The sequence below is a fragment of the Leptodactylus fuscus genome, chromosome 1 (genome assembly GCF_031893055.1).
Source record: "Leptodactylus fuscus isolate aLepFus1 chromosome 1, aLepFus1.hap2, whole genome shotgun sequence".
NCBI classification, from domain to species: Eukaryota; Metazoa; Chordata; class Amphibia; order Anura; family Leptodactylidae; genus Leptodactylus; species Leptodactylus fuscus.
In genome coordinates this window covers 368,304,354-368,324,219 of record NC_134265.1, presented here as the reverse complement: position 1 = coordinate 368,324,219, position 19,866 = coordinate 368,304,354, and the positions used below count along the sequence as shown (strand labels likewise).

General features: G+C 53.6%; 1 protein-coding gene across 1 annotated transcript; it reads right to left on the bottom strand.

Moving 5' to 3' along the window:
* Positions 1 to 116: 116 nt before the first annotated feature.
* GLOD5 (glyoxalase domain containing 5) lies at positions 117 to 19,613 on the bottom strand. Its single transcript, XM_075261901.1, has 4 exons — positions 19,510 to 19,613; positions 5,847 to 5,996; positions 4,385 to 4,540; positions 117 to 724 (listed from the first exon to the last, which is right to left on the bottom strand). The coding sequence occupies exons 1-4, from the start codon at positions 19,546 to 19,548 to the stop codon at positions 587 to 589; spliced, it is 483 nt and encodes a 160-aa protein (XP_075118002.1). The 5' UTR covers positions 19,549 to 19,613; the 3' UTR covers positions 117 to 586.
* Positions 19,614 to 19,866: the final 253 nt, after the last annotated feature.

Genomic DNA, 19,866 nt, shown 5'->3' with positions numbered 1-19,866 from the left:
TTGTGCTGTGGAGGAATTCTATATATAAGCTGGACATTGAGAACCTGGGGGGCGTTGGGACAGGACCTGGGGGCCGATGTGACAGACGACTGATCTGCAGACATCTACATGACAAAGTACCAGAAATATTTTATTCAGAGCAGCTGAAACACCTGCTAGAGAGCAAGCACATCCCAGAGCAAGCGCGATACCAAGATATCACAGAGGGGGGCGCCATAGACTTCACCCTGACCAACTAAGGCGGCGACCACTGACAAGTCCCCTGACTACGACAGCTGGTGCAGCTGAGGGTTTGTTAGAACTGTATCTTAGAATCCTCTATAAGCTCCGCCCCTACTGATACAGTGTAACAAACCCTCAGCTGTGTGGGCTCGGTGCAGTCTCTGGATACAAATGGTTCTTGTTCACTGATGGCTTGCAGAGATTTCGCAGGAGTGTTATCAAGTACACAGGTTCCAGGGCGTGTTAACCCTTTCATTACTATAGAATTAGTCTCCGCCCACCAGGACCATAGCTGAAGCCTGTGCTGGCCCTGGGCTCGGTCTTACAGCAGTCGGAGACCTCCTATTGGCTCTCGCTCGGCTCCTCAGGGTTTCTTCAGGTCGGCCGGATAGTTGGAAACTTCTATTAGATTCTGATCAGGATCCCGAAAATACACAGACAGGATCTCCCCGACCGCGCCCGTCCGAGGCACCGGGCCCTCCTCTACCGGGACACCGCAGATCTGCAGGAAATACGGGGGATACCCATGTGAGATGTGGATGGAAACGGATATTAACTCTTCACAACTCAGGACCACTGGGAGGGATGTCCTCCCAATACACTAGACCACCAGGGATACCGGTGATAATCTCTCTATACACTAGACCACCAGGGATACCGGTGATAATCCCACAATACACTAGACCGCCAGGGATACCGGTGCTAATCCCACAATACACTAGACCGCCAGGGATACCGGTGCTAATCCCACAATACACTAGACCACCAGGGATACCGGTGATAATCCCACAATACACTAGACCGCCAGGGATACCGGTGATAATCCCACAATACACTAGACCACCAGGGATACCGGTGATAATCCCACAATACACTAGACCACCAGGGATACCGGTGATAATCTCTCTATACACTAGACCACCAGGGATACCAGTGCTAATCCCACAATACACTAGACCACCAGGGATACCGGTGATAATCTCTCTATACACTAGACCACCAGGGATACCGGTGATAATCCCACAATACACTAGACCACCAGGGATACCGGTGATAATCTCTCTATACACTAGACCACCAGGGATACCGGTGATAATCCCACAATACACTAGACCGCCAGGGATACCGGTGCTAATCCCACAATACACTAGACCGCCAGGGATACCGGTGATAATCCCACAATACACTAGACCGCCAGGGATACCGGTGATAATCCCACAATACACTAGACCGCCAGGGATACCGGTGCTAATCCCACAATACACTAGACCACCAGGGATACCGGTGATAATCTCTCTATACACTAGACCACCAGGGATACCGGTGATAATCCCACAATACACTAGACCGCCAGGGATACCGATGCTAATCCCACAATACACTAGACCACCAGGGATACCGGTGCTAATCCCACAATACACTAGACCACCAGGGATACCGGTGCTAATCCCACAATACACTAGACCACCAGGGATACCGGTGCTAATCCCACAATACACTAGACCGCCAGGGATACCGGTGATAATCCCACTAGACCGCCAGGGATACCGGTGATAATCCCACAATACACTAGACCACCAGGGATGCTGATGATAATCCCACAATACACTAGACCACCAGGGATACCGATGATAATCCCACAATACACTAGACCACCAGGGATACCGGTGATAATCCCACAATACACTAGACCACCAGGGATACCAGTGCTAATCCCACAATACACTAGACCACCAGGGATACCGGTGATAATCTCTCTATACACTAGACCGCCAGGGATACCGATGCTAATCCCACAATACACTAGACCGCCAGGGATACCAGTGCTAATCCCACAATACACTAGACCACCAGGGATACCGGTGATAATCTCTCTATACACTAGACCACCAGGGATACCGGTGCTAATCCCACAATACACTAGACCGCCAGGGATACCGGTGATAATCCCACAATACACTAGACCACCAGGGATACCGGTGATAATCCCACAATACACTAGACCACCAGGGATACCGGTGATAATCTCTCTATACACTAGACCACCAGGGATACCGGTGCTAATCCCACAATACACTAGACCGCCAGGGATACCGGTGCTAATCCCACAATACACTAGACCGCCAGGGATACCGGTGATAATCCCACAATACACTAGACCGCCAGGGATACCGGTGCTAATCCCACAATACACTAGACCTCCAGGGATACCGGTGCTAATCCCACAATACACTAGACCACCAGGGATACCGGTGATAATCCCACAATACACTAGACCGCCAGGGATACCGATGCTAATCCCACAATACACTAGACCGCCAGGGATACCGGTGCTAATCCCACAATACACTACAGCTGGGGGAGGCAACCTGCGACTGTTGTCAAACTACAACTCCCAGCATGCATACTTGCTCTGCTGTTCTTGGAACTTCCATGGAAGTGAAGGGAGCATGCTGGGAGTTGTAGTTACACAGCAGCTGGAGTGCTGAAGACTGCTGACCCCTGCACTAGACCACCAGGGATACCGATGATAAACCCACAATACACTAGACCACTAGGGATACCGATGGGAATCTCTCTATACACTAGACCACCAGGGATGCTGATGATAATCCCACAATACACTAGACCACCAGGGATGCTGATGATAATCCCACAATACACTAGACCACCAGGGATACCGATGATAATCCCACAATACACTAGACCACCAGGGATACCGATGATAATCCCACAATACACTAGACCACCAGGGATACCGATGATAATCCCACAATACACTAGACCACCAGGGATACCGATGATAATCCCACAATACACTAGACCACCAGGGATACCGATGATAAACCCACAATACACTAGACCACCAGGGATACCGATGACAATCTCTCTATACACTAGACCACCAGGGATGCTGATGACAATCTCTCTGTACACTAGACCACCAGGGATGCCGATGATAATCTCTCTATACACTAGACCGCCAGGGATGCCAATGACAATCTCTCTGTACACTAGACCACCAGGGATGCCGATGACAATCACTCTATACACTAGACCACCAGGGATGCTGATGACAATCTCTCTATACACTAGACCACCAGGGATACTGATGACAATCACTCTATACACTAGACCACCAGGGATACCGATGACAATCTCTCTATACACTAGACCACCAGGGATGCTGATGACAATCTCTCTATACACTAGACCACCAGGGATGCTGATGACAATCTCTCTATACACTAGACCACCAGGGATGCTGATGACAATCTCTCTATACACTAGACCACCAGGGATACTGATAACAATCACTCTATACACTAGACCACCAGGGATACCAATGACAATCTCTCTATACACTAGACCACCAGGGATGCCGATGACAATCTCTCTGTACACTAGACCACTAGGGATACTGATGACAATCTCTATACACTAGACCACCAGGGATGCTGATGACAATCTCTCTATACACTAGACCACCAGGGATACCGATGACAATCTCTCTATACACTAGACCACCAGGGATGCCGATGACAATCACTCTATACACTAGACCACCAGGGATACCAATGACAATCTCTCTATACACTAGACCACCAGGGATGCCGATGACAATCTCTCTGTACACTAGACCACTAGGGATACTGATGACAATCTCTATACACTAGACCACCAGGGATACTGATAACAATCTCTCTATACACTAGACTGCCAGAGATGCCGATGATAATCCCACAATACACTACAGCTGGGGGAGGCAACCTGCGACTGTTGTCAAACTACAACTCCCAGCATGCATACTTGCTCTGCTGTTCTTGGAACTCCCATGGAAGTGAAGGAAGCATGCTGGGAGTTGTAGTTACACAGCAGCTGGAGTGCTGAAGACTGCTGACCCCTGCACTAGACCACCAGGGATACCGATGATAATCCCACAATAATCTGGACCACCAAGGATGCCGATGACAATCTCTGTATAGACTAGACCACCAGGGATGTGATCTATAGAAACCAATAGAAAGTGTCCCTCTGTTATTAGGCTTCGTGGCCAGAGTGAAAATTGGAAAGTTAAAAAAAAAGTTATCAAAATTTCTTAATTTCAAAGACTATTTCATTATGTGGCAAGACCTTCCCTGTGAGGCAGCAGGTGACAAACCTCCAGGTGTTGCAGGACGGCGCTGAGCGGGGTCTCCGTGATCAGGCACAGGTCGGCCGAGCCCGCTTTGGGGTGTTTTGCTTTGGGTTCAAACTCTTTCCCAGCTTCATGGAGATTTATCTTCTGTATCCCGAATGTCAGCGCCTTCCTGTCCCCCTGAGGGAATAATACAGGACAGCACATGTCAGTAAGATCCTCTGCAAGTCCATAAGACTGCTACATGTCAGTAAGATCCTCTGCATGTCCATAAGACTGCTACATGTCAGTAAGATCCTCTACATGTCCATAAGACTGCTACATGTCAGTAAGATCCTCTGCAAGTCCATAAGACTGCTACATGTCAGTAAGATCCTCTGCAAGTCCATAAGACTGCTACATGTCAGTAAGATCCTCTGCATGTCCATAAGACTGCTACATGTCAGTAAGATCCTCTACATGTCTGTAAGACTGCTACATGTCAGTAAGATCCTCTACATGTCTGTAAGACTGCTACATGTCAGTAAGATCCTCTACATGTCTGTAAGACTGCTACATGTCAGTAAGATCCTCTACATGTCTGTAAGACTGCTACATGTCAGTAAGATCCTCTACATGTCCATAAGACTGCTACATGTCAGTAAGATCCTCTGCATGTCCATAAGACTGCTACATGTCAGTAAAATCCTCTGCATGTCCATAAGACTGCTACATGTCAGTTAGAGCAATACGTGTCAGTAAGATCCTCTGCAAGTCCATAAGACTGCTATATGTCAGTAAGATCCTGTGCAAGTTCATAAGACTGCTACATGTCAGTAAGACCCTCTACACGTCAGTAAGACTGCTACATGTCAGTAAGACCCTCTACATGTCTATAAGACTGCTACACGTCAGTAAGACCCTCTACACGTCAGTAAGACCCTCTACACGTCAGTAAGACCCTCTACCTGTCAGTAAGACCCTCTACCTGTCCGTAGGACTGCTACATGTCAGTAAGACCCTCTACCTGTCAGTAAGACCCTCTACCTGTCCGTAGGACTGCTACATGTCAGTAAGACCCTCTACCTGTCAGTAAGACCCTCTACCTGTCCGTAAGACTGCTACATGTCAGTAAGAGCCTCTACACGTCAGTAAGACTGCTACATGTCAGTAAGACCCTCTACATGTCTATAAGACTGCTACATGTCAGTAAGACCCTCTACACGTCAGTAAGACCCTCTACCTGTCAGTAAGACTCTCTACCTGTCCGTAAGACTGCTACACGTCAGTAAGACCCTCTACCTGTCAGTAAGACTCTCTACCTGTCCATAAGACTGCTACATGTCAGTAAGAGCCTCTACCTGTCAGTAGACGGCTGGGTGTAAGCCCTGAGTAATGGCAGGTATATTATAGCTCAGGATCAGAGGGCGACTCCTGGACTTCAGTGTACTGAGCGCTCGGGCACAGGTCGCCCCCTGCTGGCACCAGGACATTATAGTCTCCATACCTTGAAGGTGACGACGTCCATGCCCAGCACCCGGGTGTAGAATCCGACCGTGTCCGGGATACTGCGCACCGTCAGCACCAGGTGATCCAGATGTTTTATATGGAAGGGGGCCCGAGAGTCCGACACAAAGCGCAACAGCCGAGGGAAGACCTGACAGAAAAGATCAGCACACTGAAACACTCTGTGCTGCTGGGGACCCTGCTCCTCCCACTATGTAACTCTATAGGATCTGCACACTCCTCTCCTGACATCCTCTGTGCTGCTGGGGATCCTGCTCCTCCCACTATGTAACTCTATAAGATCTGCACACTCCTGATGTGTATATATAAGAGTAGTATTACCTGGGCTCTGGGTACTAGCAGGCGGCACGGTGTATATATAGCGGTAGTATTACTTGGGTACTAGCAGGCGGCACAGGGGCAGCACGGTGTATATATAGCGGTAGTATTACTTGGGTACTAGCAGGCGGCACAGGGGCAGCACGGTGTATATATAGGGGTAGTATTACCTGGGCTCTGGGCACTAGCAGGCGGCACAGGGGCAGCACGGTGTATATATAGGGGTAGTATTACCTGGGCTCTGGGTACTAGCAGGCGGCACAGGGGCAGCACGGTGTATATATAGGGGTAGTATTACCTGGGCTCTGGGCACTAGCAGGCGGCACAGGGGCAGCACGGTGTATATATAGGGGTAGTATTACCTGGGCTCTGGGCACTAGCAGGCGGCACAGGGGCAGCACGGTGTATATATAGGGGTAGTATTACCTGGGCTCTGGGTACTAGCAGGCGGCACAGGGGCAGCACGGTGTATATATAGGGGTAGTATTACCTTGGCTCTGGGTACTAGCAGGCGGCACAGGGGCAGCAGGGTGTATATATAGGGGTAGTATTACCTGGGCTCTGGGTACTAGCAGGCGGCACAGGGGCAGCACGGTGTATATATAAGGTTTAGTATTACCTGGGCTCTGGGTACTAGCAGGCGGCACAGGGGCAGTACGGTGTATATATAGGGGTAGTATTACCTGGGTACTAGCAGGCGGCACAGGGGCAGCACGGTGTATATATAGGGGTAGTATTACCTGGGCTCTGGGTACTAGCAGGCGGCACAGGGGCAGTACGGTGTATATATAGGGGTAGTATTACCTGGGCTCTGGGTACTAGCAGGCAGCACAGGGGCAGCACGGTGTATATATAGGGGTAGTATTACCTGGGCTCTGGGTACTAGCAGGCGGCACAGGGGCAGCACGGTGTATATATAGGGGTAGTATTACCTGGGTACTAGCAGGCGGCACAGGGGCAGCAGGGTGTATATATAGGGGTAGTATTACCTGGGCTCTGGGCACTAGCAGGCGGCACAGGGGCAGCACGGTGTATATATAGGGGTAGTATTACCTGGGCTCTGGGTACTAGCAGGCGGCACAGGGGCAGCAGGGTGTATATATAGGGGTAGTATTACCTGGGCTCTGGGTACTAGCAGGCGGCACAGGGGCAGCACGGTGTATATATAGGGGTAGTATTACCTGGGCTCTGGGCACTAGCAGGCAGCACAGGGGCAGCACGGTGTATATATAGGGGTAGTATTACCTGGGCTCTGGGTACTAGCAGGCGGCACAGGGGCAGCACGGTGTATATATAGGGGTAGTATTACCTGGGCTCTGGGTACTAGCAGGCGGCACAGGGGCAGCACGGTGTATATATAGGGGTAGTATTACCTGGGCTCTGGGTACTAGCAGGCGGCACAGGGGCAGCACGGTGTATATATAAGGTTTAGTATTACCTGGGCTCTGGGTACTAGCAGGCGGCACAGGGGCAGTACGGTGTATATATAGGGGTAGTATTACCTGGGTACTAGCAGGCGGCACAGGGGCAGCACGGTGTATATATAGGGGTAGTATTACCTGGGCTCTGGGTACTAGCAGGCGGCACAGGGGCAGAACGGTGTATATATAGGGGTAGTATTACCTGGGCTCTGGGTACTAGCAGGCAGCACAGGGGCAGCACGGTGTATATATAGGGGTAGTATTACCTGGGCTCTGGGTACTAGCAGGCGGCACAGGGGCAGCACGGTGTATATATAGGGGTAGTATTACCTGGGTACTAGCAGGCGGCACAGGGGCAGCAGGGTGTATATATAGGGGTAGTATTACCTGGGCTCTGGGTACTAGCAGGCGGCACAGGGGCAGCAGGGTGTATATATAGGGGTAGTATTACCTGGGCTCTGGGTACTAGCAGGCGGCACAGGGGCAGCACGGTGTATATATAGGGGTAGTATTACCTGGGCTCTGGGCACTAGCAGGCAGCACAGGGGCAGCACGGTGTATATATAGGGGTAGTATTACCTGGGCTCTGGGTACTAGCAGGCGGCACAGGGGCAGCACGGTGTATATATAGGGGTAGTATTACCTGGGCTCTGGGTACTAGCAGGCAGCACAGGGGCAGCATGGTGTATATATAGGGGTAGTATTACCTGGGTACTAGCAGGCGGCACAGGGGCAGCACGGTGTATATATAGGGGTAGTATTACCTGGGTACTAGCAGGCGGCACAGGGGCAGCACGGTGTATATATAGGGGTAGTATTACCTGGGTACTAGCAGGCGGCACAGGGGCAGCACGGTGTATATATAGGGGTAGTATTACCTGGGCTCTGGGTACTAGCAGGCGGCACAGGGGCAGCACGGTGTATATATAGGGGTAGTATTACCTGGGTACTAGCAGGCGGCACAGGGGCAGCACGGTGTATATATAGGGGTAGTATTACCTGGGCTCTGGGTACTAGCAGGCAGCACAGGGGCAGCACGGTGTATATATAGGGGTAGTATTACCTGGGCTCTGGGTACTAGCAGGCGGCACAGGGGCAGCACGGTGTATATATAGGGGTAGTATTACCTGGGCTCTGGGTACTAGCAGGCGGCACAGGGGCAGCACGGTGTATATATAGGGGTAGTATTACCTGGGTACTAGCAGGCGGCGCAGGGGCAGCAGGGTGTATATATAGGGGTAGTATTACCTGGGCTCTGGGCGCTAGCAGGCGGCACAGGGGCAGCACGGTGTATATATAGGGGTAGTATTACCTGGGCTCTGGGTACTAGCAGGCGGCACAGGGGCAGCACGGTGTATATATAGGGGTAGTATTACCTGGGCTCTGGGCACTAGCAGGCGGCACAGGGGCAGCACGGTGTATATATAGGGGTAGTATTACCTGGGCTCTGGGCACTAGCAGGCGGCACAGGGGCAGCACGGTGTATATATAGGGGTAGTATTACCTGGGCTCTGGGTACTAGCAGGCGGCACAGGGGCAGCACGGTGTATATATAGGGGTAGTATTACCTGGGCTCTGGGTACTAGCAGGCGGCACAGGGGCAGCACGGTGTATATATAAGGTTTAGTATTACCTGGGCTCTGGGTACTAGCAGGCGGCACAGGGGCAGTACGGTGTATATATAGGGGTAGTATTACCTGGGTACTAGCAGGCGGCACAGGGGCAGCACGGTGTATATATAGGGGTAGTATTACCTGGGCTCTGGGTACTAGCAGGCGGCACAGGGGCAGTACGGTGTATATATAGGGGTAGTATTACCTGGGCTCTGGGTACTAGCAGGCAGCACAGGGGCAGCACGGTGTATATATAGGGGTAGTATTACCTGGGCTCTGGGTACTAGCAGGCGGCACAGGGGCAGCACGGTGTATATATAGGGGTAGTATTACCTGGGTACTAGCAGGCGGCACAGGGGCAGCAGGGTGTATATATAGGGGTAGTATTACCTGGGCTCTGGGCACTAGCAGGCGGCACAGGGGCAGCACGGTGTATATATAGGGGTAGTATTACCTGGGCTCTGGGTACTAGCAGGCGGCACAGGGGCAGCAGGGTGTATATATAGGGGTAGTATTACCTGGGCTCTGGGTACTAGCAGGCAGCACAGGGGCAGCACGGTGTATATATAGGGGTAGTATTACCTGGGCTCTGGGCACTAGCAGGCAGCACAGGGGCAGCAGGGTGTATATATAGGGGTAGTATTACCTGGGCTCTGGGTACTAGCAGGCGGCACAGGGGCAGCACGGTGTATATATAGGGGTAGTATTACCTGGGCTCTGGGTACTAGCAGGCGGCACAGGGGCAGCACGGTGTATATATAGGGGTAGTATTACCTGGGCTCTGGGTACTAGCAGGCGGCACAGGGGCAGCACGGTGTATATATAGGGGTAGTATTACCTGGGCTCTGGGTACTAGCAGGCGGCACAGGGGCAGCACGGTGTATATATAGGGGTAGTATTACCTGGGCTCTGGGTACTAGCAGGCAGCACAGGGGCAGCAGGGTGTATATATAGGGGTAGTATTACCTGGGTACTAGCAGGCGGCACAGGGGCAGCAGGGTGTATATATAGGGGTAGTATTACCTGGGTACTAGCAGGCGGCACAGGGGCAGCACGGTGTATATATAGGGGTAGTATTACCTGGGTACTAGCAGGCGGCACAGGGGCAGCACGGTGTATATATAGGGGTAGTATTACCTGGGCTCTGGGTACTAGCAGGCGGCACAGGGGCAGCAGGGTGTATATATAGGGGTAGTATTACCTGGGCTCTGGGTACTAGCAGGCAGCACAGGGGCAGCAGGGTGTATATATAGGGGTAGTATTACCTGGGCTCTGGGCACTAGCAGGCGGCACAGGGGCAGCACGGTGTATATATAGGGGTAGTATTACCTGGGTACTAGCAGGCGGCACAGGGGCAGCACGGTGTATATATAGGGGTAGTATTACCTGGGCTCTGGGTACTAGCAGGCGGCACAGGGGCAGCACGGTGTATATATAGGGGTAGTATTACCTGGGTACTAGCAGGCGGCGCAGGGGCAGCACGGTGTATATATAGGGGTAGTATTACCTGGGCTCTGGGTACTAGCAGGCGGCACAGGGGCAGCACGGTGTATATATAGGGGTAGTATTACCTGGGCTCTGGGTACTAGCAGGCGGCACAGGGGCAGCACGGTGTATATATAGGGGTAGTATTACCTGGGCTCTGGGTACTAGCAGGCGGCACAGGGGCAGCACGGTGTATATATAGGGGTAGTATTACCTGGGCTCTGGGCACTAGCAGGCGGCACAGGGGCAGCACGGTGTATATATAGGGGTAGTATTACCTGGGCTCTGGGTACTAGCAGGCGGCACAGGGGCAGCACGGTGTATATATAGGGGTAGTATTACCTGGGCTCTGGGCACTAGCAGGCGGCACAGGGGCAGCAGGGTGTATATATAGGGGTAGTATTACCTGGGCTCTGGGTACTAGCAGGCGGCACAAGGGCAGCACGGTGTATATATAGGGGTAGTATTACCTGGGTACTAGCAGGCGGCACAGGGGCAGCAGGGTGTATATATAGGGATAGTATTACCTGGGCTCTGGGTACTAGCAGGCGGCACAGGGGCAGCACGGTGTATATATAGGGGTAGTATTACCTGGGCTCTGGGTACTAGCAGGCGGCACAGGGGCAGCACGGTGTATATATAGGGGTAGTATTACCTGGGCTCTGGGTACTAGCAGGCGGCACAGGGGCAGCACGGTGTATATATAGGGGTAGTATTACCTGGGCTCTGGGTACTAGCAGGCGGCACAGGGGCAGCACGGTGTATATATAGGGGTAGTATTACCTGGGTACTAGCAGGCGGCACAGGGGCAGCACGGTGTATATATAGGGGTAGTATTACCTGGGTACTAGCAGGCGGCACAGGGGCAGCACGGTGTATATATAGGGGTAGTATTACCTGGGCTCTGGGTACTAGCAGGCGGCACAGGGGCAGCACGGTGTATATATAGGGGTAGTATTACCTGGGCTCTGGGTACTAGCAGGCAGCACAGGGGCAGCAGGGTGTATATATAGGGGTAGTATTACCTGGGCTCTGGGCACTAGCAGGCGGCACAGGGGCAGCACAGTGTATATATAGGGGTAGTATTACCTGGGCTCTGGGTACTAGCAGGCGGCACAGGGGCAGCACGGTGTATATATAGGGGTAGTATTACCTGGGCTCTGGGCACTAGCAGGCGGCACAGGGGCAGCACAGTGTATATATAGGGGTAGTATTACCTGGGTACTAGCAGGCGGCACAGGGGCAGCACGGTGTATATATAGGGGTAGTATTACCTGGGTACTAGCAGGCGGCACAGGGGCAGCACGGTGTATATATAGGGGTAGTATTACCTGGGCTCTGGGTACTAGCAGGCAGCACAGGGGCAGCACGGTGTATATATAGGGGTAGTATTACCTGGGCTCTGGGTACTAGCAGGCGGCACAGGGGCAGCACGGTGTATATATAGGGGTAGTATTACCTGGGCTCTGGGCACTAGCAGGCGGCACAGGGGCAGCAGGGTGTATATATAGGGGTAGTATTACCTGGGCTCTGGGTACTAGCAGGCGGCACAAGGGCAGCACGGTGTATATATAGGGGTAGTATTACCTGGGCTCTGGGTACTAGCAGGCGGCACAGGGGCAGCACGGTGTATATATAGGGGTAGTATTACCTGGGCTCTGGGTACTAGCAGGCAGCACAGGGGCAGCACGGTGTATATATAGGGGTAGTATTACCTGGGCTCTGGGTACTAGCAGGCGGCACAGGGGCAGCACGGTGTATATATAGGGGTAGTATTACCTGGGTACTAGCAGGCGGCACAGGGGCAGCACGGTGTATATATAGGGGTAGTATTACCTGGGCTCTGGGTACTAGCAGGCGGCACAGGGGCAGCAGGGTGTATATATAGGGGTAGTATTACCTGGGTACTAGCAGGCGGCACAGGGGCAGCACGGTGTATATATAGGGGTAGTATTACCTGGGCTCTGGGTACTAGCAGGCGGCACAGGGGCAGCACGGTGTATATATAGGGGTAGTATTACCTGGGTACTAGCAGGCGGCACAGGGGCAGCAGGGTGTATATATAGGGATAGTATTACCTGGGCTCTGGGTACTAGCAGGCGGCACAGGGGCAGCACGGTGTATATATAGGGGTAGTATTACCTGGGCTCTGGGTACTAGCAGGCAGCACAGGGGCAGCACGGTGTATATATAGGGGTAGTATTACCTGGGCTCTGGGTACTAGCAGGCGGCACAGGGGCAGCACGGTGTATATATAAGGGTAGTATTACCTGGGCTCTGGGTACTAGCAGGCGGCACAGGGGCAGCACGGTGTATATATAGGGGTAGTATTACCTGGGCTCTGGGCACTAGCAGGCAGCACAGGGGCAGCACGGTGTATATATAGGGGTAGTATTACCTGGGCTCTGGGTACTAGCAGGCGGCACAGGGGCAGCACGGTGTATATATAGGGGTAGTATTACCTGGGCTCTGGGCACTAGCAGGCGGCACAGGGGCAGCAGGGTGTATATATAGGGGTAGTATTACCTGGGCTCTGGGTACTAGCAGGCGGCACAAGGGCAGCACGGTGTATATATAGGGGTAGTATTACCTGGGCTCTGGGTACTAGCAGGCGGCACAGGGGCAGCACGGTGTATATATAGGGGTAGTATTACCTGGGCTCTGGGCACTAGCAGGCGGCACAGGGGCAGCACGGTGTATATATAGGGGTAGTATTACCTGGGCTCTGGGTACTAGCAGGCGGCACAGGGGCAGCACGGTGTATATATAGGGGTAGTATTACCTGGGCTCTGGGTACTAGCAGGCGGCACAGGGGCAGCACGGTGTATATATAGGGGTAGTATTACCTGGGTACTAGCAGGCGGCACAGGGGCAGCACGGTGTATATATAGGGGTAGTATTACCTGGGCTCTGGGTACTAGCAGGCAGCACAGGGGCAGCACGGTGTATATATAGGGGTAGTATTACCTGGGTACTAGCAGGCGGCACAGGGGCAGCAGGGTGTATATATAGGGGTAGTATTACCTGGGCTCTGGGTACTAGCAGGCGGCACAGGGGCAGCACGGTGTATATATAGGGGTAGTATTACCTGGGCTCTGGGTACTAGCAGGCGGCACAGGGGCAGCACGGTGTATATATAGGGGTAGTATTACCTGGGCTCTGGGTACTAGCAGGCGGCACAGGGGCAGCACGGTGTATATATAGGGGTAGTATTACCTGGGTACTAGCAGGCGGCACAGGGGCAGCACGGTGTATATATAGGGGTAGTATTACCTGGGCTCTGGGTACTAGCAGGCAGCACAGGGGCAGCACGGTGTATATATAGGGGTAGTATTACCTGGGTACTAGCAGGCGGCACAGGGGCAGCACGGTGTATATATAGGGGTAGTATTACCTGGGCTCTGGGTACTAGCAGGCGGCACAGGGGCAGCACGGTGTATATATAGGGGTAGTATTACCTGGGCTCTGGGTACTAGCAGGCGGCACAGGGGCAGCAGGGTGTATATATAGGGGTAGTATTACCTGGGTACTAGCAGGCGGCACAGGGGCAGCACGGTGTATATATAGGGGTAGTATTACCTGGGCTCTGGGTACTAGCAGGCGGCACAGGGGCAGCACGGTGTATATATAGGGGTAGTATTACCTGGGCTCTGGGTACTAGCAGGCGGCACAGGGGCAGCACGGTGTATATATAGGGGTAGTATTACCTGGGCTCTGGGCACTAGCAGGCGGCACAGGGGCAGCACAGTGTATATATAGGGGTAGTATTACCTGGGTACTAGCAGGCGGCACAGGGGCAGCACGGTGTATATATAGGGGTAGTATTACCTGGGTACTAGCAGGCGGCACAGGGGCAGCACGGTGTATATATAGGGGTAGTATTACCTGGGCTCTGGGTACTAGCTGGCAGCACAGGGGCAGCACGGTGTATATATAGGGGTAGTATTACCTGGGCTCTGGGTACTAGCAGGCGGCACAGGGGCAGCACGGTGTATATATAGGGGTAGTATTACCTGGGTACTAGCAGGCGGCACAGGGGCAGCACGGTGTATATATAGGGGTAGTATTACCTGGGTACTAGCAGGCGGCACAGGGGCAGCACGGTGTATATATAGGGGTAGTATTATCTGGGCTCTGGGTACTAGCAGGCGGCACAGGGGCAGCAGGGTGTATATATAGGGGTAGTATTACCTGGGCTCTGGGTACTAGCATGCGGCACAGGGGCAGCACGGTGTATATATAGGGGTAGTATTACCTGGGCTCTGGGCACTAGCAGGCAGCACAGGGGCAGCACGGTGTATATATAGGGGTAGTATTACCTGGGCTCTGGGTACTAGCAGGCGGCACAGGGGCAGCACGGTGTATATATAGGGGTAGTATTACCTGGGCTCTGGGCACTAGCAGGCGGCACAGGGGCAGCAGGGTGTATATATAGGGGTAGTATTACCTGGGCTCTGGGTACTAGCAGGCGGCACAAGGGCAGCACGGTGTATATATAGGGGTAGTATTACCTGGGCTCTGGGTACTAGCAGGCGGCACAGGGGCAGCACGGTGTATATATAGGGGTAGTATTACCTGGGCTCTGGGCACTAGCAGGCGGCACAGGGGCAGCACGGTGTATATATAGGGGTAGTATTACCTGGGCTCTGGGTACTAGCAGGCGGCACAGGGGCAGCACGGTGTATATATAGGGGTAGTATTACCTGGGCTCTGGGTACTAGCAGGCGGCACAGGGGCAGCACGGTGTATATATAGGGGTAGTATTACCTGGGTACTAGCAGGCGGCACAGGGGCAGCACGGTGTATATATAGGGGTAGTATTACCTGGGCTCTGGGTACTAGCAGGCAGCACAGGGGCAGCACGGTGTATATATAGGGGTAGTATTACCTGGGTACTAGCAGGCGGCACAGGGGCAGCAGGGTGTATATATAGGGGTAGTATTACCTGGGCTCTGGGTACTAGCAGGCGGCACAGGGGCAGCACGGTGTATATATAGGGGTAGTATTACCTGGGCTCTGGGTACTAGCAGGCGGCACAGGGGCAGCACGGTGTATATATAGGGGTAGTATTACCTGGGCTCTGGGTACTAGCAGGCGGCACAGGGGCAGCACGGTGTATATATAGGGGTAGTATTACCTGGGTACTAGCAGGCGGCACAGGGGCAGCACGGTGTATATATAGGGGTAGTATTACCTGGGCTCTGGGTACTAGCAGGCAGCACAGGGGCAGCACGGTGTATATATAGGGGTAGTATTACCTGGGTACTAGCAGGCGGCACAGGGGCAGCACGGTGTATATATAGGGGTAGTATTACCTGGGCTCTGGGTACTAGCAGGCGGCACAGGGGCAGCACGGTGTATATATAGGGGTAGTATTACCTGGGCTCTGGGTACTAGCAGGCGGCACAGGGGCAGCAGGGTGTATATATAGGGGTAGTATTACCTGGGTACTAGCAGGCGGCACAGGGGCAGCACGGTGTATATATAGGGGTAGTATTACCTGGGCTCTGGGTACTAGCAGGCGGCACAGGGGCAGCACGGTGTATATATAGGGGTAGTATTACCTGGGCTCTGGGTACTAGCAGGCGGCACAGGGGCAGCACGGTGTATATATAGGGGTAGTATTACCTGGGCTCTGGGCACTAGCAGGCGGCACAGGGGCAGCACAGTGTATATATAGGGGTAGTATTACCTGGGTACTAGCAGGCGGCACAGGGGCAGCACGGTGTATATATAGGGGTAGTATTACCTGGGTACTAGCAGGCGGCACAGGGGCAGCACGGTGTATATATAGGGGTAGTATTACCTGGGCTCTGGGTACTAGCTGGCAGCACAGGGGCAGCACGGTGTATATATAGGGGTAGTATTACCTGGGCTCTGGGTACTAGCAGGCGGCACAGGGGCAGCACGGTGTATATATAGGGGTAGTATTACCTGGGTACTAGCAGGCGGCACAGGGGCAGCACGGTGTATATATAGGGGTAGTATTACCTGGGTACTAGCAGGCGGCACAGGGGCAGCACGGTGTATATATAGGGGGTAGTATTATCTGGGCTCTGGGTACTAGCAGGCGGCACAGGGGCAGCAGGGTGTATATATAGGGGTAGTATTACCTGGGCTCTGGGTACTAGCATGCGGCACAGGGCAGCACGGTGTATATATATAGGGGTAGTATTACCTGGGCTCTGGGTACTAGCAGGCGGCACAGGGGCAGCACGGTGTATATATAGGGGTAGTATTACCTGGGCTCTGGGTACTAGCAGGCGGCACAGGGGCAGCACGGTGTATATATAGGGGTAGTATTACCTGGGCTCTGGGCACTAGCAGGCGGCACAGGGGCAGCAGGGTGTATATATAGGGGTAGTATTACCTGGGCTCTGGGTACTAGCAGGCGGCACAGGGGCAGCACGGTGTATATATAGGGGTAGTATTACCTGGGCTCTGGGTACTAGCAGGTGGCACAGGGGCAGCAGGGTGTATATATAGGGGTAGTATTACCTGGGCTCTGGGCACTAGCAGGCGGCACAGGGGCAGCACGGTGTATATATAGGGGTAGTATTACCTGGGCTCTGGGTACTAGCAGGCGGCACAGGGGTAGCACGGTGTATATATAGGGGTAGTATTACCTGGGCTCTGGGCACTAGCAGGCGGCACAGGGGCAGCACGGTGTATATATATAGGGGTAGTATTACCTGGGCTCTGGGCACTAGCAGGCGGCACAGGGGCAGCACGGTGTATATATAGGGGTAGTATTACCTGGGCTCTGGGTACTAGCAGGCGGCACAGGGGCAGCACGGTGTATATATAGGGGTAGTATTACCTGGTCTCTGGGTACTAGCAGGCAGCACAGGGGCAGCACGGTGTATATATAGGGGTAGTATTACCTGGGCTCTGGGTACTAGCAGGCGGCACAGGGGCAGCACGGTGTATATATAGGGGTAGTATTACCTGGGCTCTGGGTACTAGCAGGCAGCACAGGGGCAGCACGGTGTATATATAGGGGTAGTATTACCTGGGCTCTGGGTACTAGCAGGCGGCACAGGGGCAGCACGGTGTATATATAGGGGTAGTATTACCTGGGCTCTGGGCACTAGCAGGCGGCACAGGGGCAGCAGGGTGTATATATAGGGGTAGTATTACCTGGGCTCTGGGCACTAGCAGGCGGCACAGGGGCAGCACGGTGTATATATAGGGGTAGTATTACCTGGGCTCTGGGTACTAGCAGGCGGCACAGGGGCAGCACGGTGTATATATAGGGGTAGTATTACCTGGGCTCTGGGCACTAGCAGGCGGCACAGGGGCAGCAGGGTGTATATATAGGGGTAGTATTACCTGGGCTCTGGGCACTAGCAGGCGGCACAGGGGCAGCACGGTGTATATATAGGGGTAGTATTACCTGGGCTCTGGGTACTAGCAGGCGGCACAGGGGCGGCACGGTGTATATATAGGGGTAGTATTACCTGGGCTCTGGGTACTAGCAGGCTGCACAGGGGCAGCACGGTGTATATATAGGGGTAGTATTACCTGGGCTCTGGGTACTAGCAGGCGGCACAGGGGCAGCACGGTGTATATATAGGGGTAGTATTACCTGGGCTCTGGGCACTAGCAGGCGGCACAGGGGCAGCACGGTGTATATATAGGGGTAGTATTACCTGGGCTCTGGGTACTAGCAGGCGGCACAGGGGTAGCACGGTGTATATATAGGGGTAGTATTACCTGGGCTCTGGGCACTAGCAGGCGGCACAGGGGCAGCACGGTGTATATATATAGGGGTAGTATTACCTGGGCTCTGGGCACTAGCAGGCGGCACAGGGGCAGCACGGTGTATATATAGGGGTAGTATTACCTGGGCTCTGGGTACTAGCAGGCGGCACAGGGGCAGCACGGTGTATATATAGGGGTAGTATTACCTGGGCTCTGGGTACTAGCAGGCGGCACAGGGGCAGCACGGTGTATATATAGGGGTAGTATTACCTGGGCTCTGGGCACTAGCAGGCGGCACAGGGGCAGCAGGGTGTATATATAGGGGTAGTATTACCTGGGCTCTGGGTACTAGCAGGCGGCACAGGGGCAGCACGGTGTATATATAGGGGTAGTATTACCTGGGCTCTGGGTACTAGCAGGCTGCACAGGGGCAGCACGGTGTATATATAGGGGTAGTATTACCTGGGCTCTGGGTACTAGCAGGCGGCACAGGGGCAGCACGGTGTATATATAGGGGTAGTATTACCTGGGCTCTGGGTACTAGCAGGCTGCACAGGGGCAGCACGGTGTATATATAGGGGTAGTATTACCTGGGCTCTGGGTACTAGCAGGCGGCACAGGGGCAGCACGGTGTATATATAGGGGTAGTATTACCTGGGCTCTGGGCACTAGCAGGCGGCACAGGGGCAGCACGGTGTATATATAGGGGTAGTATTACCTGGGCTCTGGGTACTAGCAGGCGGCACAGGGGCAGCACGGTGTATATATAGGGGTAGTATTACCTGGGCTCTGGGCACTAGCAGGCGGCACAGGGGCAGCACGGTGTATATATAGGGGTAGTATTACCTGGGCTCTGGGCACTAGCAGGCGGCACAGGGGCAGCACGGTGTATATATAGGGGTAGTATTACCTGGGCTCTGGGTACTAGCAGGCGGCACAGGGGCAGCACGGTGTATATATAGGGGTAGTATTACCTGGGCTCTGGGCACTAGCAGGCGGCACAGGGGCAGCACGGTGTATATATAGGGGTAGTATTACCTGGGCTCTGGGCACTAGCAGGCGGCACAGGGGCAGCACGGTGTATATATAGGGGTAGTATTACCTGGGCTCTGGGTACTAGCAGGCGGCACAGGGGCAGCATGGTCTGTGATCTGGAGTCGGCAGGAAAGGATTGTGACACTGAGTATTTTCCCTTCTGTATTATACAGTCTGTACTTCCTGGAGGAGGAGAAGTCACCGCCATCACCACCAGCAGCACCGCCGCCACCGCCACACCTCCAGAGAGACCGCCCAGCAGGAAGGACAGAGAGGATCACACAGCGAGAGGCTGCTATATACAGGGAGCGAGGCAGAGAGTGCCCCTTAGGGCTAGTTCACACGGGGACATGGACGCTGATTTTGACAGCGGATTTCGCGGCCAAATCAGCGTCCATACAATGTATCCCTATGTGAACCGCTC